This window comes from Salvelinus alpinus, chromosome 36 (assembly GCF_045679555.1).
Source record: "Salvelinus alpinus chromosome 36, SLU_Salpinus.1, whole genome shotgun sequence".
Taxonomy (NCBI): domain Eukaryota; kingdom Metazoa; phylum Chordata; class Actinopteri; order Salmoniformes; family Salmonidae; genus Salvelinus; species Salvelinus alpinus.
In genome coordinates, this window is record NC_092121.1 from 11,251,980 (window position 1) to 11,269,486 (window position 17,507).

At 44.6% G+C, this 17,507-nt stretch overlaps 2 protein-coding genes across 10 annotated transcripts in view; both read right to left on the bottom strand.

Annotated features, from left to right (window-relative positions):
- LOC139565371 (KN motif and ankyrin repeat domain-containing protein 2-like) overlaps window positions 1-11,739 on the bottom strand; it is a 28,184-nt gene extending 16,445 nt beyond the window's left edge. The window contains exons 1-2 of one of the 2 annotated variants that reach the window (XM_071385652.1): window positions 11,530-11,738; window positions 1,804-1,912 (exon numbers count right to left, since the gene is read on the bottom strand). The gene's annotated coding sequence lies outside the window, so the exon portion shown is untranslated. Of the gene's footprint in view, window positions 1-1,803; window positions 1,913-11,529 lie in introns of both variants that reach the window. The other variant, XM_071385653.1, reaches the window with a different exon arrangement.
- Window positions 11,740-14,404: 2,665 nt separating this feature from the next.
- Window positions 14,405-17,507, bottom strand: part of LOC139565528 (dedicator of cytokinesis protein 7-like) — a 40,889-nt gene continuing 37,786 nt past the window's right edge. For all 8 annotated transcript variants that reach the window (XM_071385944.1, XM_071385943.1, XM_071385942.1 and 5 more), the window contains 4 exons: window positions 17,308-17,451; window positions 17,108-17,214; window positions 16,815-16,994; window positions 14,405-15,914 (listed from right to left, as the gene is read on the bottom strand). In XM_071385944.1, coding sequence (XP_071242045.1) covers window positions 15,872-15,914; window positions 16,815-16,994; window positions 17,108-17,214; window positions 17,308-17,451 — 474 coding nt within the window. In that variant the 3' untranslated portion in view covers window positions 14,405-15,871. The remainder of the gene's footprint in view (window positions 15,915-16,814; window positions 16,995-17,107; window positions 17,215-17,307; window positions 17,452-17,507) is intronic.

Sequence of the window (17,507 nt, forward strand, 5' to 3'; positions counted from 1 at the left end):
CGAGATCATGGAACGGGCAGTCCTTCCCCGGGAGGAAGAGCAGCTCCGTCTTGCCGAGGTTCAGCTTGAGGTGGTGATCCGTCATCCACACTGATATGTCTGCCAGACATGCAGAGATGCGATTCACCACCTGGTTATCAGAGGGGGGAAAGGAGAAGATTAATTGTGTGTCGTCTGCATAGCAATGATAGGAGAGACCATGTGAGGATATGACAGAGCCAAGTGACTTGGTGTATAGCGAGAATAGGAGAGGGCCTAGAACAGAGCCCTGGGGGACACCAGTGGTGAGAGCACGTGGTGCGGAGACAGATTCTCGCCACGCCACCTGGTAGGAGCGACCTGTCAGGTAGGACGCAATCCAAGCGTGGGCCGCGCCGGAGATGCCCAGCTCGGAGAGGGTGGAGAGGAGGTGAAAATGACTTTTAGATTGCGAAAACGTCAAACATACATGTCAGTTTTCAATACTGGGTGGCTAACTAGCTAACAAGCTAGGTAGCTATCCAGCCAACCCATAGAGAGATCATTGCATTGTGGGTTTTGTAGTCGACTTGAGATGCAACAGATTTCCAAAACGATTTTCACATTTCATGTTGCTACCAACCTTACTATAATGACAAAATGAAAGAAAAAAAATCACAACAAACATTGTTATCACATATTAGTGTTATTTAACACGGTAAATTATAGGAATTAGTGGTTTTGAGAGGATTTTTCCTTTAAGACGAGACTTGGTTTTGCCCAATCCTATATCTCAGATCTTTTATCTCCCTACGAGCCAGGACGCAGCCTGAGATCCTCTGGCAGGGCACTGTTGGCCATTCCAAAGTCTAGAGTAGATCCGGCTTGCAGATTCTGTGCCTCTTTTTAAATCGCTGCTACAGACACACTTTTATAAAGATGTATGATTTTAAATGTATGATTTTAGATTTTAGTTTGCTAAACGCCATTGGCACTTGGATTGGAACCAGTGCTATGTTCAGATGACATAAAAATAGAGCTCTTTGGCAACGCACACCAGTGCTGGGTTTTACATCTAAAGAAAGATGCATATGCAGAAAAGAACCCCATAGCTACTGTAAAATATGGTGGTGGATCTTTGATGTTATGAGGCTATTTTGCTTCCACTGGTCCTGGGGGTCTTGTTAAGGTCAACGGCATTATGAATTTTACCCAGTACCAGGACTTGTGGTTTGAATTGAAGAGGGCGCAGAGAAAGAAAATCAAAGATCCGGAAGGATTATATGTGGAGGAATGGTCTAAGATCCCTCCCAATGTGTTCTCCAAATATATATATTTTTAACAGCTCAGTGTCGTTATCCTCGCAAGGTGAGGTATTGAAAGGTATTGAAAACAGGGGTGCCAAACATTTTGAACCCTATCTTTTTGAGAACAATTGCTTTACTTGTTAAACAAAATCTCTTTCTCTGAGCAATTGTTTTAGTATAATAATATATAATATAATTTCCCAATTTCTTTGAGCATACAATATGTCTCAGTATTTGTATTATTTATTTTATAGTCAGTTTTGCTCATCTTTATCAAGGGTTCCAATAATTTTGGACCTGACTGTATGTCCAACACATTGTCTTTATTCATTGTCTTACCTCATTCACTGTCTTACCTCATTCACTGTCTTACCTCAAAGTAAGAAATACCTTGAATCCCACTACCCAGATAAAATCATGGAATTTTCCACCCACGTCTAAAATAGCTGCCTTTTATGTGATTGCTATTCTGCACAAGTTTGAGAATGGGAATGGTTTATGAATTAGGAAAAGAGGGATATATTTTCTGCTCCATTACCAGCTGCTCAGAGTGCTTCAGGGTTGGTCTCTCCTCCTCCCCAATCTCCTCAATCTGGCTTCTCTTCTCTCCTCTTTTTCTTCCCTCCCCTCTTTCTCACGGTCAGCACCTGAGCACAGCATGGAGGAAAATAATGAAAAGATATTAACATATATATTAAGAAATCATAACATCCATTTCATAATCCTACTGAGATAGAGATCCGAAAACAGAAAAGACCAGAAAGACCCACAAAATAAACTTGGGATAAATGCAACCAAGTTCCAAATGAAGCACATCATTGAGGTACCAGGTGAATCTTTAACCAGCCATCAAATCTCAAAACGTCCATGACAACTCTAACAGGTCCACCCCAGCCTCTCCAGAGGGCTACAAACAGGGATTACCCAATGTTTAGGCAGGTTACCAAGGACTGGTTACTGTAAGACTAAAACCCCCAGGTCTGCAGTAGAAAACCAACCCCAGAAACACATTCCACTGCTGCAGAGTGACAGCTCCTCATATGAAAAACATCCTTTCCATCTCACCACAAAATGCTAATCAAACTCACGAGTCGATGGACCTAATTTCAGAGCAACAACAGACCTCCATGCAGCTAGTGCCTTGAGAAAGCTTCTCATCCGTCTGAGTCTGAACCACAACAATACAGACTGCTGTATGGCTAATCAACCAAGGCTGGCTGGGAACCTCCCTGTCATGACACTGAGCAATGTTTTCATGCACTTCTTGACTCACACTCTTGAACCCGGTGCCATGTAACACACCCCTCTGGTTTCACAGGAACACCCAAACCAAATCATCAAATCAAATGTTATTGGTCACGTACACATGGTTAGCAGATGTTAATGCGAATGTAGCGAAATGCTTGTGCTTCTAGTTCTGACCGTGCAATAATATCTAACAAGTAATCTAACAATTTCACAACAACTTCCTTATACACACGAGTGTAAAGGAATGATTAAGAATATGTACATATAAATATATGGATGAGTGATGGCCGAACGGCATAGGCAAGATGCAGTAGATGGTATAGAGTACAGTATATACATATGAGATGAGTAGTGTAGGGTATGTAAACATTATATAAAGTGGCATAGTTTAAGTGACTAGTGATACATGTATTACATCCAAATGTTAATTATAAAAGTGGCTAGAGATTGAGTCTGTATGTTGGCAGCAGCCACTCAATGTTAGTGATGGCTGTTTAACAGTCTGATTGCCTTGAGATAGAAGCTGTTTTTCAGTCTCTCGGTCCCCGCTTTGATGCACCTGTACTGACCTCGCCTTCTGGATGATAGCGGGGTGAACAGGCAGTGGCTCGGGTGGTTGTTGTCCTTGATGGTCTTTTTGACCTTCCTGTGACATCGGGTGGTGTAGGTGTCCTGGAGGGCAGGTAGTTTGCCCCCGGTGATGCGTTGTGCAGACCTCACTACCCTCTGGAGAGTCTTACGGTTGTGGGCGGAGCAGTTGCCGTACCAGGCGGTGATACAGCCTGACAGGATGCTCTCGATTGTGCATCTGTAAAAGTTTGTGAGTGTTTTTGGTGATAAGCCACATTTCTTCAGCCTCCTGAGGTTGAAGAGGCGCTGTTGCGCCTTCTTCACCACACTGTCTGTGTGTGGATGGACCATTTCAGTTTGTCCGTGATGTGTACGCCGAGGAACTTAAAACTTTCCACCTTCTCCACTACTGTCCCGTCGATGTGGATAGGGGGTGCTCCCTCTGCTGTTTCCTGAAGTCCACCATCATTGTTTTGTTGACGTTGAGTGTGAGGTTATTTTCCTGACACCACACTCCGAGGGCCCTCACCTCCTCCCTGTAGGTCGTCTCGTCATTGTTGGTAATCAAGCCTACCACTGCAGTGTTGTCTGCAAACTTGATGATTGAGTTGGAGGTGTGCATGGCCACGCAGTTATGGGTGAACAGGGAGTAAAGGAGAGGGCTGAGAACACACCCTTGTGGGGCCCCAGTGTTGAGGATCAGTGGTGTGGAGATGTTGTTTCCTACCCTCACCACCTGGGGGCGGCCCGTCAGAAAGTTTGGACCAATTGGGGCGGTAAGCAAATTGAAGTGGGTCTAGGGTGTCAGGTAGGGTGGAGGTGATATGATCCTTGACTAGACTCTCAAAGCACTTCATGATGACGGAAGTGAGTGCCCCGGGGCGATAGTCGTTTAGCTCAGTTACCTTAGCTTTCTTGGGAACAGGAACAATGGTGGCCCTATTGAAGCATGTGGGAACAGCAGACTGGGATAGGGATTGATTGAATATGTCCGTAAACACACCAGCCAGCTGGTCTGCGCATGCTCTGAGGACGTGGCCGGGGATGCCGTCTGGGCCGGCCCAGATACTGTTACCCCAGTATCTTGCCAAGGCATCTCCACGACATAACCTATACTTACGCGTGATTTGCAAGGAATACAGCCAATATTCCCTATCTGCAAATCCATGTGATTTCAGATTCTTCCTGTCACAAATACGTGCAAGTTCCAGGAGATAAGCTGCATGATAATGGAGGTTCTTCCTTGTTCTCATACCTTGGCTTTCACTGCAACGCCTGGGACTTAACTAGTGCATTTCATTGTGGAGTTGTGGCCAAATGACGTCAGTCATTTCCATTTACAGAATGTCACATTATGAACTTTTATCTTACTCAGTCCATTGTTGAATACTTTTGTCATGGGACAGAGGGAGGGAAGGAGAGAGTGAGAGAAACAGAGCCTCATAGAGGAACGACAGTCAAATCACAATGAGCCATTCATTCAGCCCCTAGTTCCACAGCTGGTTCTAATATAGAGCTAGGAGGGGCAAAGAGAGAGAGAGAGAGACACACACGATCAACCCATATTTCCATACATAAATAAAATAAAGAGAGGGAGGGAGAAAGAGAGGCAGAGAGATGGCGAGAGAGACACATAGATAGATAGACAGAGAGAGAGAGATAGGAGAGAGAGAGAGACTGTTACAGCCAAGAAAATGAGCCTCAAAACAAACGTAATGGTGTCTGAGGCCCTGTTGTGGATCCAGACACTGTCAGAGAGCGGAAATACAAACAGGCCCAGTGATGACGAGCAACCAATGTCTGGGAGGTCTGTGTACATGTCTTAGACTCCTACTCTTATCAGTCATCACAAATCAATACAAATGTGATTCTATCATCCTAGAAGGCGTCAGTAAACATCACAATAGAGTATAATAACAGTGTAATAACTAGTCTATACAGACTATAAAATGTCATAACTAAACTAAAACGACATACACAGTATATACCAACATACACAGTATATACCAATGTGTATGTGGTGCACAGTGTTATGAGGTAGGAGGTAGGCTAATCAAACTTTTGTACTTTCTTGTTTTTGTGAAAGAGTCAAACAGTTCTGAAGAGATAGGTTAACACACACTCCCACGTCTGCACCCGCTACCCTTTCATCACACAGCTGAAAACACACACACACACACACACAGGCACAGATGCACGCGCACACACACACACACTCCAGGATCCTTTGAACCCATGGGACTCCCACAGATCCACAAACACAGCTGAATAATTTCAGTTCATTGTTTCAGGTATAAGCTCTGAAGAAACAAATGTGGAGGGCATACAGTAACTCTGTTCTCATCTTCCATCTAAACACGCTGGGAAATTGTAGTGGTGAGTATCAAATCCACCATGACAGTAGTAACCTTTCAACAGCAGCAGTGAGATGACGACATATATACAGTACACCCACTCAAAAGATATCACCATGCACAGGCACTCAACACCACAACCCCTCAACACCAGACCCCAGACTGGAAGAGGGCACATCGTGGGTCACCCTTTCTCACTGTTCATTATAAAGGCTATATATCATTGATGTGCCATTAAAATAGCTTATTGTGTGATTGCCTGAGGTCTGATGAAGAAAGGGTTACAGGAAAAGGAGCTCCATCTCTGTATTCCCTCAGGACCCAGAAACAACCCAGTCACTTCCTCCAAGCCCAGGAGAAAAAGTAACAAGGAAAGGGAAAATGAGACGGAGAGGGAGAAAGAATGAGGGAGTAAAGTAAAGAGAGAGCAGGAGTGGAGGTACAGTATGTGAGTGAAAGACGGAGAAAAGAAAGAGGGGTGGGGGTGTGGGTGAACAACAAGAGGGGCGAGACTGGAGTGGGGGAGAGAAAGAAAATAGGGAGGGAGAAGAGAATAACTTTTAAATGGAAACTTCTAGAATGAGAACACCATGACTGTTCTAAGATTTCGAATCCACCAGTATGAGTCATTGAAACTCCCAGCAGCCACACCACAATGTTGTGTCCTCTGCTCTTGCCAAAACAGGGCAGACATCACAGGGATTCAAGAGGAACTCTTGACCAAGGGTGAATTACGTTTCAAAAGACCTTTCTTCATCATCTGAACTTGATGCGCCTGTAAGATTACGATCATATCATATCAACATTCCACTTCTGGTTTAAGGATAAAAAGAGACTCACAATAAAAACCCAGCACACAAAGAGGCAGCACTTCTTGTTCCTAAATGAAGCTGAATGTTATTTTGTCAGCTTACTTATGATTGACCTCAGTCCAATGAGTATAATACCATGTAAAATAAACTGGAACAATACATGGGAAAATTGGAACTATTATGAAAACTATTTTGGAAACCAACAAATACATACATCATGCTGGTGTTACATTATTCACTGAAGGAGAAACCTTCATTACTCTTTCTGCATCTGCTGGGGTCTGCTGTATGTGACCTTAACTCTCATTCTAACAGATGGCTTAATTTAGCCAACTGGTCATGCGTTAATAACCAATGACCAATGAATTGCTGTCTCTACTCAGAAGTGGCAAGGATGGTAGCCATTTACCATCATGTGGTTACTTTACAAGTAAACCACTCTTTCTAGAACAAATGCCGTGCCTCATTCGCATGAAAAACAAGACTTTCACATGTGCATGAGGTGGACAGATGCTCTCATATGACCAGGGTATAACAAATGACTGTGGCCGATGTGCTTCTGAATAACTAATAGTGGGTTTGAACTAGGAACAGTGAAGACATATCAAATTTTTCTATTCAGATTTTATTTCATCAAATGCAACAACAGGTGTTGATGAACAGTGCAATGCTTCCTTACGGGCCTTTCCCAGCAATGCCAAGAGAAAAGAGAGAAATAATAGAAAAGTAATAATAAATACACAATGAGTAACGATAACTTGGCCATACTATATACACACGGGGTGCCAGTACTGAGTCATTGTGCAGGGGTACAAGGTAATTGAGCTAGTACATATAACTAGGAATAAAGTGACTAGGCAACAGGATAGATAATAAACAGTAGCAGCAGTGCATGTTATGAGTAAAAAAACAAAAAATAAAAAAAGGCAATGTTTAAAGGGTCAATGCAGATAGTTAACCAAATAGCTACCTAGACTATTTCAGTAAGTATTTAGCAGTCTTATGGCTTGGGGGTAGAATCTGTTCAGGGTCCTATTGTTTCCAGACTTGGTGTATTGGTACCACTTACCGTGTGGTAGCAGAGAAAACAGTCTATGACTTGTGTGGCTGGAGTCATTGACAATTTTTAGGGCCTTCCCCTGACACGCCTGGTATAGTGGTCCTGGATGGCAGAGAGTTCGGCCCCAGTGATGTACTGGGTCGTCCGCACTACGGCCCAGCTTTGCGTTCGGATGCCAAGCAGTTGACATACCAAGCGGTGATGCAGCCAGTCAAGATGCTCTCAATAGTGCAGCTGTAGAACTTTTTGAAGATCTTTTCAGCCTCCTGAGGGGGAAGAGGTGTTGTCGTGCCCTCTTCATGACTGTGTTGATGTTTTTGAACCATGATAGATCCTTAGTGATGTGGACGCTGAGGAACTTGAAGCTCTTGACCCGCTCCACTACAGCCCCGTCGATGTGAATGGGGGCATGCTTGGCCCTCTGTTTCCTGTAGTCTACGATCAGCTCCTTTGTCTTGCTGACGTTGAGGGAGAGGTTGTTGTCCTGGCACCACACTGCCAGGTCTCTGACCTCCTCCCTATAGGCAGTCTCATCGTCGTCGGTGATCAGGTCTACCACCGTCGTGTAGTCAGTAAACTTACTGATGGTGTTGGAGTTGTGCGCGGCTACACAGTCGTGGGTGAACAGGGAGTGCAGGAGGGGACTAAGCACACACCCCTGAGGGGCCCCTGTGTTGTGGGTCAGCGTGGCGGATGTGCTGTTGCCTGTCCTTACCACCTGGGGGCAGACGTCCAGGATCCAGATGCAGAGGGAGGTGTTAAGTCCCGGGGTCCTTAGCTTAGTGATGAGCTTGGAGGGCACAAGGGTATTTTGAATGCAGCGCTGTAGTCAATGAACAGCATTCTCTTGTCCAGGTGGGAGAGGGCAGTGTGGAGTGCAATAGAGATTGTGTCATCTGTGGATCTGTTGGAGCCGTATGCGAATTGGAGTGGGTCCAGGGTATCTGGGATGATGGTGTTGATGTGAGCCATGACCAACCTTTCAAAGCATTTCTTGGCTACAGATGTGAGTGTTACTGGGCAATAGTCATTTAGACATGTTACCTTGGCATTCTTGGGCACGGGGACTATGTTGGGCTGCTTGAAACATGTAGGTATTACAGACTGGGTCAGGGAGAGGTTGAAAATATCAGTGAAGCCTTAACCCAGCCAAGCTATGTAGCCTATGCCCTGTTACTGCAAGCAAATAGGACGACTGTTTTTAACATGAAGGAGGAGTAGGGTCTGGAGAGAAATAGTCTGGCCCATACAGCCAGGGAGTGGCCTTACTGCTTGACCTGGCCTCAGCCCTGCCTGCCTGCTCACATTAAGTCTGGAACAGGAGAAGAATAAACATCAGCATCACAGCTGCCATTGGTCATTGTGTTGACCCCTCCAAAAGGAAACTGCCTGGCTAAGGGTGGGGCCCAGGGACAGGAATTGCAACAGAAACAAAAGAAGAAAAACTGTATGCATTAGAGAGAGAGAGGTGGAAGGAAGAGACAGAGGGAGAGAAAGAGAGAGAGGGAAAATTCCTGTGCAGAACGGGAGGTAGAGGGATAAGGATTGATGGAGGCCAGAGAGGCAGTGTTCTGGAAGGATTTGGGGAAGGATCAGGGGAGACAGAGACGGAGACCAGAGTAGAGCTGTTAGTCCGGTCAGGCAGGGGAAAGCTGGTCAGACTCACAACAGTTTTGGGGTTAAAACCTCAGGTCAGTGGAGTCAGTCAGTGGTGGTCACATGCAGCACAGTGGGGCAACGGAAGGAAGTAGTCAAGCACTGAAGCACTGTTGATGTGTCTAAGTGACCCGTTCACCGGGATCCTCATTGATTGTTTCCAGACTGACTCAATGAGTGAAGTAAATTAGATAACAACAAGCGGGACTTAAACCACACCTATAGACATGGCAGGTATACACAAACACACAACAAGGCATTGGGAGGTTGTTGCGAGTCAGTGAATAGAACAATCCATCTTCCCTTTCGGAACGATTCATGTATTAAGAAGGATTGTTCCAGAGATTAGTCCAGCAGATAATGATGTCATGCTTCCTTGGACTCTACATGCATGATCAAGGAATATGTTGACTGAAAACGTTAAAGGATTTGTCTCTGGCTGTAGGTCTGGATAAATAAGTAGGGGTATTAACCCCCAACGGCCAAATCCCCCAATCTGGCCCCATTCTAATATCAGAGCTATGTCATCATCCCCTGCTATAGCTAAATACATCTGCACCTCTCCACAGCAATGAGTGATCAGCAGTCATAAGCGAGGCAATATAGCCTACAGGCTTTACAAAAACAGTTATTAATACTGATGGAGAATTTGGTGATAAGTTACTCTCATATTAAAGTAAAAAATATTGATATTCTATCAATAAAAAGGTGCACAAACTGTGATCCATTTTCCCACCAAAACAAGAAACTTATGTTGTGTGAAATTTGCATAAAACTATACATGATGTCCAAATGTGTATTTGAGCTGTGGCCTATTATACACCTTCAATGGCAGTAGGGTAAGGCTCAAGTATAACATGCCTTTCTGTGCAGAAGTAGAAGGCTTTCTGCTCACTGAATCAGTAACAATTGTTCATTGACTGATGTGATAGGACTAGTTCCCAGACTACACAAGAGGACATGAACTGTAAAATGGCAGAGTGAAATATACATTGACAGCCTACACGCATTAACTCACAGAGGGTCTGTAATTATATTCCACTACCTGACTCAAGGTGATAGGCAACTCTAAATTAATTGCTCATGTGTGTAACCATGGTTTCAGCTGAACAGAGGGGTGTCAGCAAGGGGACAGTCTGGCCCGCTACGACCTGTCCGCAAATTCGAATAAATCCAGACAATCACAGACATGAAGCTTCATGCAGGTTAATGGCGTAATTCCATTAGTCTAGCTAAATCATTTAAATGCCCAGCGTGTGGTCCACCGCTACAAATGGGCTTTATAACCTTGCATTCCTCCATTTGGAATTCCACTACAGCGCCCCTCGTTCCAAACGTTGTAATCGGGAATGTGGTCCTGGTCGGTGAGACCGTTAGGCTACGCATTCTATCCCCGCTGCTGTTGGCACGAGCATGGGATAACTCCAACTGGGCACCTTACATTCTAGGACACCTATGGAGACCTGTGTCGGTCACCTATAAAGTAGGCCTAGTCTGTGTGAAAGCAGGCTGCTATCAAGTGATCAATGATTGATCAAAGGACGCCATACAATTTTATGGGTCTATCTCACTTGGGTTGTAACCATCTTCTCCAAAGTTTAATAATGACCAATAGATAAACCGTGAAAATCATTAGTAGGCTATTAAGCCTACAGGCGTTAAATGTTCTTCCAGACACTGCTTCTTCTAGAGAGGAGGAAAACCCGATAGAATGAATTCAACCCTATAGCTTTTGAGGCAGACATCCGTTCACTGAACTGACCACCAGTCACGGACGGGCGGTTAAAGCAGACCAAAGTTAAGGGCAGAGTGGCAATGAGAAAGTGATGAACATCTGGAAGTAGGCTAATGAAAAGAGGAAGAATGGAAGGACCCACCCTCTCCCTGGAGTAACGGCAATCACGGGGTTTTCTTTAAATGAGGGTTTAATCTTAAAGTATTCAGGAATTCAACTTCAAAAGTTTCTTTGATTGAAGAAAGAACCTGATCGAAAAACGTTTTAGTTGAAGTTCCTAATTTTTACAAGTTTAGCCAAAAGAGTGAGGGTGGCAAGTTTCCAAATTGTTCCAGAACGCAAATATTAACTAAAGATCTTCTCTCCAATTTGAACAATAACCACAGTGAAAATGTGAGACCGCTCTCTCAGCTGTCAATAAAATTCAGCCAACATGACCTATTAACACAAAACGTCTCAGGGATAACACACGCGCCAGTACCCGATGCATTGTGTGCGCTCCCTCGAGGAGCGCATTATCGCCAATGATGCTCAGCCAAATAACCTACTATGCACGAGAACAAAACCACTCATTAGGCCATTAATACTTATGGTAATATTTAGGGAAAAGTGCACACGAATTCATACAAACATAACGCAGTTAAATAGGTAGAGAATGGGCAATACGAGACCCGTTACTTCTAGAAGTAAGACACAAACCGGGGAACGGATAGGACAAAAGAAATATTACGCAAGACACCATTTTGGACTTATTAATTGAGCAAACGTTAACATACAGGCTGCTGGGAATTAAGAATGTATGATCTTATCAAAAGGCTGTTGTACTTACCTATCCTTATAAATCCGTTCAGACGTCTTGGGCCAGGAGCGCTCACTGACATGGAGACAAAAACACCGCAGCCAAGCGGTTCAGAACCCCCTCCCTCCGCTCTTAAAGGGCCAGGAGAGCCTTTAGACCAGACTAGTACCTTAGGCTAGAAGCCCCATTCCACTCAGACATCTCTGCATATTCATTCAAAATGGTAAAATGTAAGAGTTGGAATAAGAGAGTCGTCGTATTAATGGCTCAGTGTGTCTTATAGAACTATAGCCCAATGCAAGGGTGACCTAAAGTCCGTCAGCATTGATTTCTTTCCATTCTTTAATTATTATTTTTTATCGGTGACTGCGCATGGGAAATATGGTCCCCGTAACATGACGTCATACTTTAGTCTCCCCTGGAATCTACCCGTGTCTTACAGAAGACTAAATAGTCGATTGGGGGACGTAAATGTGGTTACTGTTTTACAGAGAATGGATACACCACAGCTATATCACTGATTGATTAATGCCTAAAAAGGGTGGGTGTGTTTTTATTGTATAGCGTGTTACATATCAATAACACACACTACATCCATACAATGGGCGTTTACTTTGGCAGACAAACATTACGGCTACAATGTCAGGCACACAGGAAATTAATTGCACGATGAAAAATAAGAGAAAGGGGCGCATACTCCGACTTGAGCCGACATTAGGTTCAAATAGAGATCTGAGGGGTTCGCTCTGCATTGTCTGGCCAATAATTAGGTTGGTTCATGTCTGCAAAGATGCGTCCTGAGAGCCAGATGACTAAACCCGTTCAGTTTCTCCAGGATAACCCATCCACAGCCTATTCATTATCCACTCGAAATGGAACGCTACATCTCTTCTCATTTAAAAAATAAATAAAGCAATAATATGCCACATGTCAATACACATAAAAATTAGATACCCATCTGCATTATTAACACAATATACTACAGGCCTATAGCCTATCAATTAATAAACGAAGGTGTTTAATAATTGAGTTGTTTAAACATTTCCCCTGCTGGCTAAATCCAGTCCTGGGACTCATATTCCCAGGGTAGTAAAACCATGCGTCTAGAATGATTAACCCTCTCAAGGTTATATACAGTACAGTGCATTCGGAAAGTATTCAGACCCCTTGACTTTTTTTCACATCTTGTTACATTACAGCCTTATTCTAAAATGGATAAAATAAAATTCCTCATTCATCTACATTTTACATTTTAGTCATTTAGCAGACGCTCTTATCCAGAGCGACTTACAGTAGAGTGCATACATTTTATTACATTTTTACATACTGAGACAAGGATATCCCTACCGGCCAAGAGCAGACGCTCTTATCCAGAGCGACTTACAGTAGAGTGCATACATTTTATTACATATTATTATTTTTCTTTATTTTTTTACATACTGAGACAATGATATCCCTACCGGCCGAACCATCCCTACCGGCCAAACCCTCCCTAACCCGGACGACGCTATGCCAATTGTGCGTCGCCCCACGGATCTCCCGGTTGCGGCCGGCTGCGACAGAGCCTGGGCGCGAACCCAGAGACTCTGGTGGCGCAGCTAGCACTGCGATGCAGTGCCCTAGACCACTGCGCCACCCGGGAGATACACACACTACCCCATAATGACAAAGTGGAAACAGGTTTAGAAATGTATTTAAAATAAAAAACAAATACCTTATTTACATTAATATTCAGACCCTTTGCTATGAGCTCAGGTGCATTCTGTTTCCATTGATCATCCTTGAGATGCTTCTACAACTTGATTGGAGTCCACCTGTGGTAAATGCAATTGATTGGACATGATTTGGAAAGACACACCCCTGTCTATATAAGGTCCCACAGTTGACAGTGCAAAACTGAGCAATCGGGGGAGAAGGGTTTGGTCAGGGAGGTGACCAAGAATCCGATGGTCACTCTGACAGAGCTCCAGAGTTCCTCTGTGGAGATGGGGGAACCTTCCAGAAGGACAACCATCTCTGCAGCACTCCACTAATCAGGCCTGTGGTAGAGTGGCCAGACGGAAGCCACTCCTCAGTAAAAGGCACATGACAGCCCGCTTGGAGTTTGCCAAAAGGCACCTAAAGACTCTCAGACCATGAGAAACAAGATGCTCTGGTTTGATGAAACCAAGATTTTACTCTTTAGCCTGAATATCAAGCGCCACATCTGGAGGAAACCTGGCACCATCCCTACGGTGAAGCATGGTGGTGCCAGCATCATGCTATGGGGATGTTTTTCAGCGGCAGGGACTGGGAGACTAGTCAGGATCGAGGGAAAGATGAACGGAGCAAAGTACAGAGAGAGATCCTTGATGAAAACTTGCTTCAGAGCACTCAGGACCTCAGACTGGGGTGAGGGTTCACCTTCCAACAGGACAACGCAAGGGTGGCTTCGGGACAAGTCTCAATGTACTTGAGTGGCCCAGCCAGAGCCCGGATTTGAACCCGAGAGAACCTGGAGACCTGGTAATAGCTGTGCAGCAACGCTCCCCATCCAACCTGACAGAGCTTGAGAGGATCTGCATAGATCTGCAATACAGGTGTGCCAAGCTTATACCGTCATACCCAAGACTCAAGGCTGTAATTGCTGCCAAAGGTGCTTCAACAAAGTACTGAGTAAAGGGTCTGAATACTTATGTAAATCTCATATTTCTGTTTTTTTTTATTTGATAAATTTGCAAAAATGTATCAAAACCATTTTTTTTATTTGTCATTATGAGGTATTGTGTGTAGGTTGAGAAGGGAAAAAAACTATTTAATCTATTTTAGAACAAGGCTCTAACGTAACAAATGGTGGAAAAAGTCAAGCGGTCTGAATACTTTCCCAATATATTGTATATCAATCAGCACTGATAAAAGCAGACTGTTAAGATTGAGAGAACATTTTAATACAAAGCAGTACAAAAAAAAAAGAAAAGTGAATAAATAAAAAAAAGTTGTTATTTTCCTGACTGGTAAAAACAGTTTTAGACAAGCCTCGTGAAAACACAATAAACAGAGGAAATACAGTAGTTACAGACGTTGGTACGTAGGTGCGGCAGTGTGAATACAGTATAGTGCAATACAATAAAGGAGACACAGTCCAATACAGTAGTTAAAAAGACCTACATTATATGTTTCCACCAACCACAGGGTTGAAGATTCATTCCAGAACATGTGGAGTGTTTGTCAGCACAGAGGGAGAGAGAGAGAGAGGGGAGAGAGAGAGAGAGGGGAGAGAGAGAGAGAGAGAGGAGAGAGAGAGAGGAGAGAGAGAGAATGTCACTGCCAGTCTAGCAGTGCTTACCATGTGAACATCAGTGATGCAACAGTGTTTTTGGTCAGTTCAGTAAAAATAACATTTCACAGTGTCACCAGAGACCATTTGTAAGGCTCCCTCTCTTCCCAAAGCCACATCTCTCCAACCTACAATGTGTCCATTGTATGTTGATCTAGAGCAGGCGGGCCTCTAATGATCAAAATGTCATACTTCTTCATAATGAATTCCTGTCCTGATACAGGGTGTATGAAAGGGAGAAGTCAGTAGTGAAAGAATGTCAGTTATTTGGTATGAGGATCGTTGGTTACAGAACGACTCCCTGGGAACATTTAATGACTACGTCTGGCAGCAACTGGTCCCCCACCAAAATAATCACACACAAATTCACTAAGGCCACGAAACAGGCCTGCTAAACCACACAGTGTAACCACCCAGGCCCTTCCACAGCAAACATGACACATACACAAGCAAATGGAAAGAAGCCTATATCCTGTGCAGTCGGGGCAAGAAACACACTCAAACACAAACCTCCAAGCGCACACATTCAAACTCGGCCCAAAACAAACACGCAATTAGGGAAGCGCCTAGGAGCTGTTTTGGATTCTCCCGTTCAGGAAAAGCTACATTTAAACAGAGCGGAGATGAACAGAGAGGGAGAGGCATCCTTCTGGGTCCTCCTCAATGCAGAGAGACTCCACCTGAAAGCTGGTCTCTGTAAATGCCCAGGACAAAGAGAGATGGTCCAAACGACTATGTTTACAGTGCAGATAAACTTCCAGTATAAACAGAGGAAGCTTTTCCTATAGGAGTGTGAGAGACAGAGAGAATGGGGGGAGGCAGAGCAGAGCAGGAGAGGAAGACAAGAAACGAGTGAGTGAGGGGGGAGAGAGGTGGTATGGCCTGACACTGGGGGGGTTTGGAATAACAAGCTAGGGAGATGGAGGAGGATGGTGTGAGTGTTGAGGATCGACTGTTGGTGTGTGAACGGGGGTGGGGGAGACAGACAGACCAGTTGAAATCAAGAGTATGTCTCAAGCTCTCGGTTTCTTCTCTGTTGACGAGGTCTGCTGTGCTTCAACAGTCCCCCCGGCGGAGACTGGACCTACTGAAGGAATTTCTGTGAAGACATAAAAAGATCAAAAGACAGATTAAAATGTTGCTATCTGGACGAGGGTTTTGCAATGTGTGGATGAAGGAGCCTCTTAATTGCTGGTATGGTGTATGTCATTTTGTGTTCTGGCAGGTGTGGCTGTGCTGTATCTGGCTGTGATTAGAAATCCTCCAGCCCTCACATAAGACACGCAGCTGGCTCCAAAAACACCCAGTCAAAACCAACCAACAATGTGCTGACACTTTCCAAACCAGATCTGCTGAGATGATTGAAGCAGCAGCTGCATTGTGTGTGGATGAAGGGGTCCTACTAGTGGTACTCAGTGGGGCGTGATGCATGTTTGTGTGACTACGAGTATGTAAAGTGTCGAGTTACTACGGTGTTTTTCAAAGCAGAGGCTGGCAGTGGGGTGTTCAAATGGATTAGCTCACAGCGTGTGTGTTTGCATCTGTGTGTGTGGAAGACGGTGTCGAGTTACTATTGTGTAGGCTGTAGATGTCAGTGCTCTGTAGAGCTGGATGCGCTCATATTGTGTGTGTGTGTGTGTGTGTGTGCGCCTGTGTATTATGAGTGTGTGTGTCCATGCATGTTCAGTGTGTGAATCCAGTTTCTTGTACATAGACATGGAATCACTGGTCACTTTAATAATGTTAACATAATGCTTTACTCATCTCATATGTATATACTGTATTTTATTCTACTGTATTTTAGTCAATGCCACTCCGACATTGCTCGTCCTAATATTGACATATTTCTTAATTCCATTCTTTGACTTTTAGACTTGTGTGTATTGTTGTGAATTGTTAGATCCTACTGCACTGTTGGAGCTAGGAACAAGCCTTTCGCTACACCCGCAATAACATCTGCTAAATATGTGCACGTGACCAATACGATTTGATTTGTAACCTTTGTGTAGCAGACTGAAGCCCTGCAGCCGGCAGTGTCCTGTAGAGCTGGGGGATCTTGCGGGTGATGAGCGGTCCCAGAGACTCTTTCAGCTTATTGTAGTTCCTCTCCATTTCCTTGTGGTACTCTTTCTGGTCTGGACCAATCAGAGTCTTGTTTTTCCTCAGGGCATCCTCACACCTGCAGGAGAGGAAGGAACACACACACGGAGTGTCAAAGTCTGTTCACTGGGTTATTGAACCGTGTGTGTCAGACTGTATAGTCCATGTACAGACTTTGTAAGGTGTCATCACCTCTTAGTGAAGTCTTTAAAGCAGAGGCGTAGTTTGTTGTGATGACGGTACAGCTTGGGGTCATCGGGAATGTCAGAGAGAAAGACCTGGGCCACCTCCAGAGGGCCCTGCACACGAGAACGAGCGCGACACGAGAGAGACAGTTACGTACACGCTCCAGCATGTCAAACACACAAAGGGATATTACACACACACAGTACCTGGTTGACAGTGGTGCCCACGGAGCCCTGCAGCACCATCTGCAGCATCTTGGCGTCGGCAGGCTCCTGGTGGGTAGCGAAGGCCAGCTCCTGGGTCTTCTTCTGCATGTCCTCTATAGCCACCTCCATGGGCACCAGGATGATCTGGAGAGGAGAGGGGACAGCGAACATGATCATGAGCACTGCTTCACTGTGAGTGG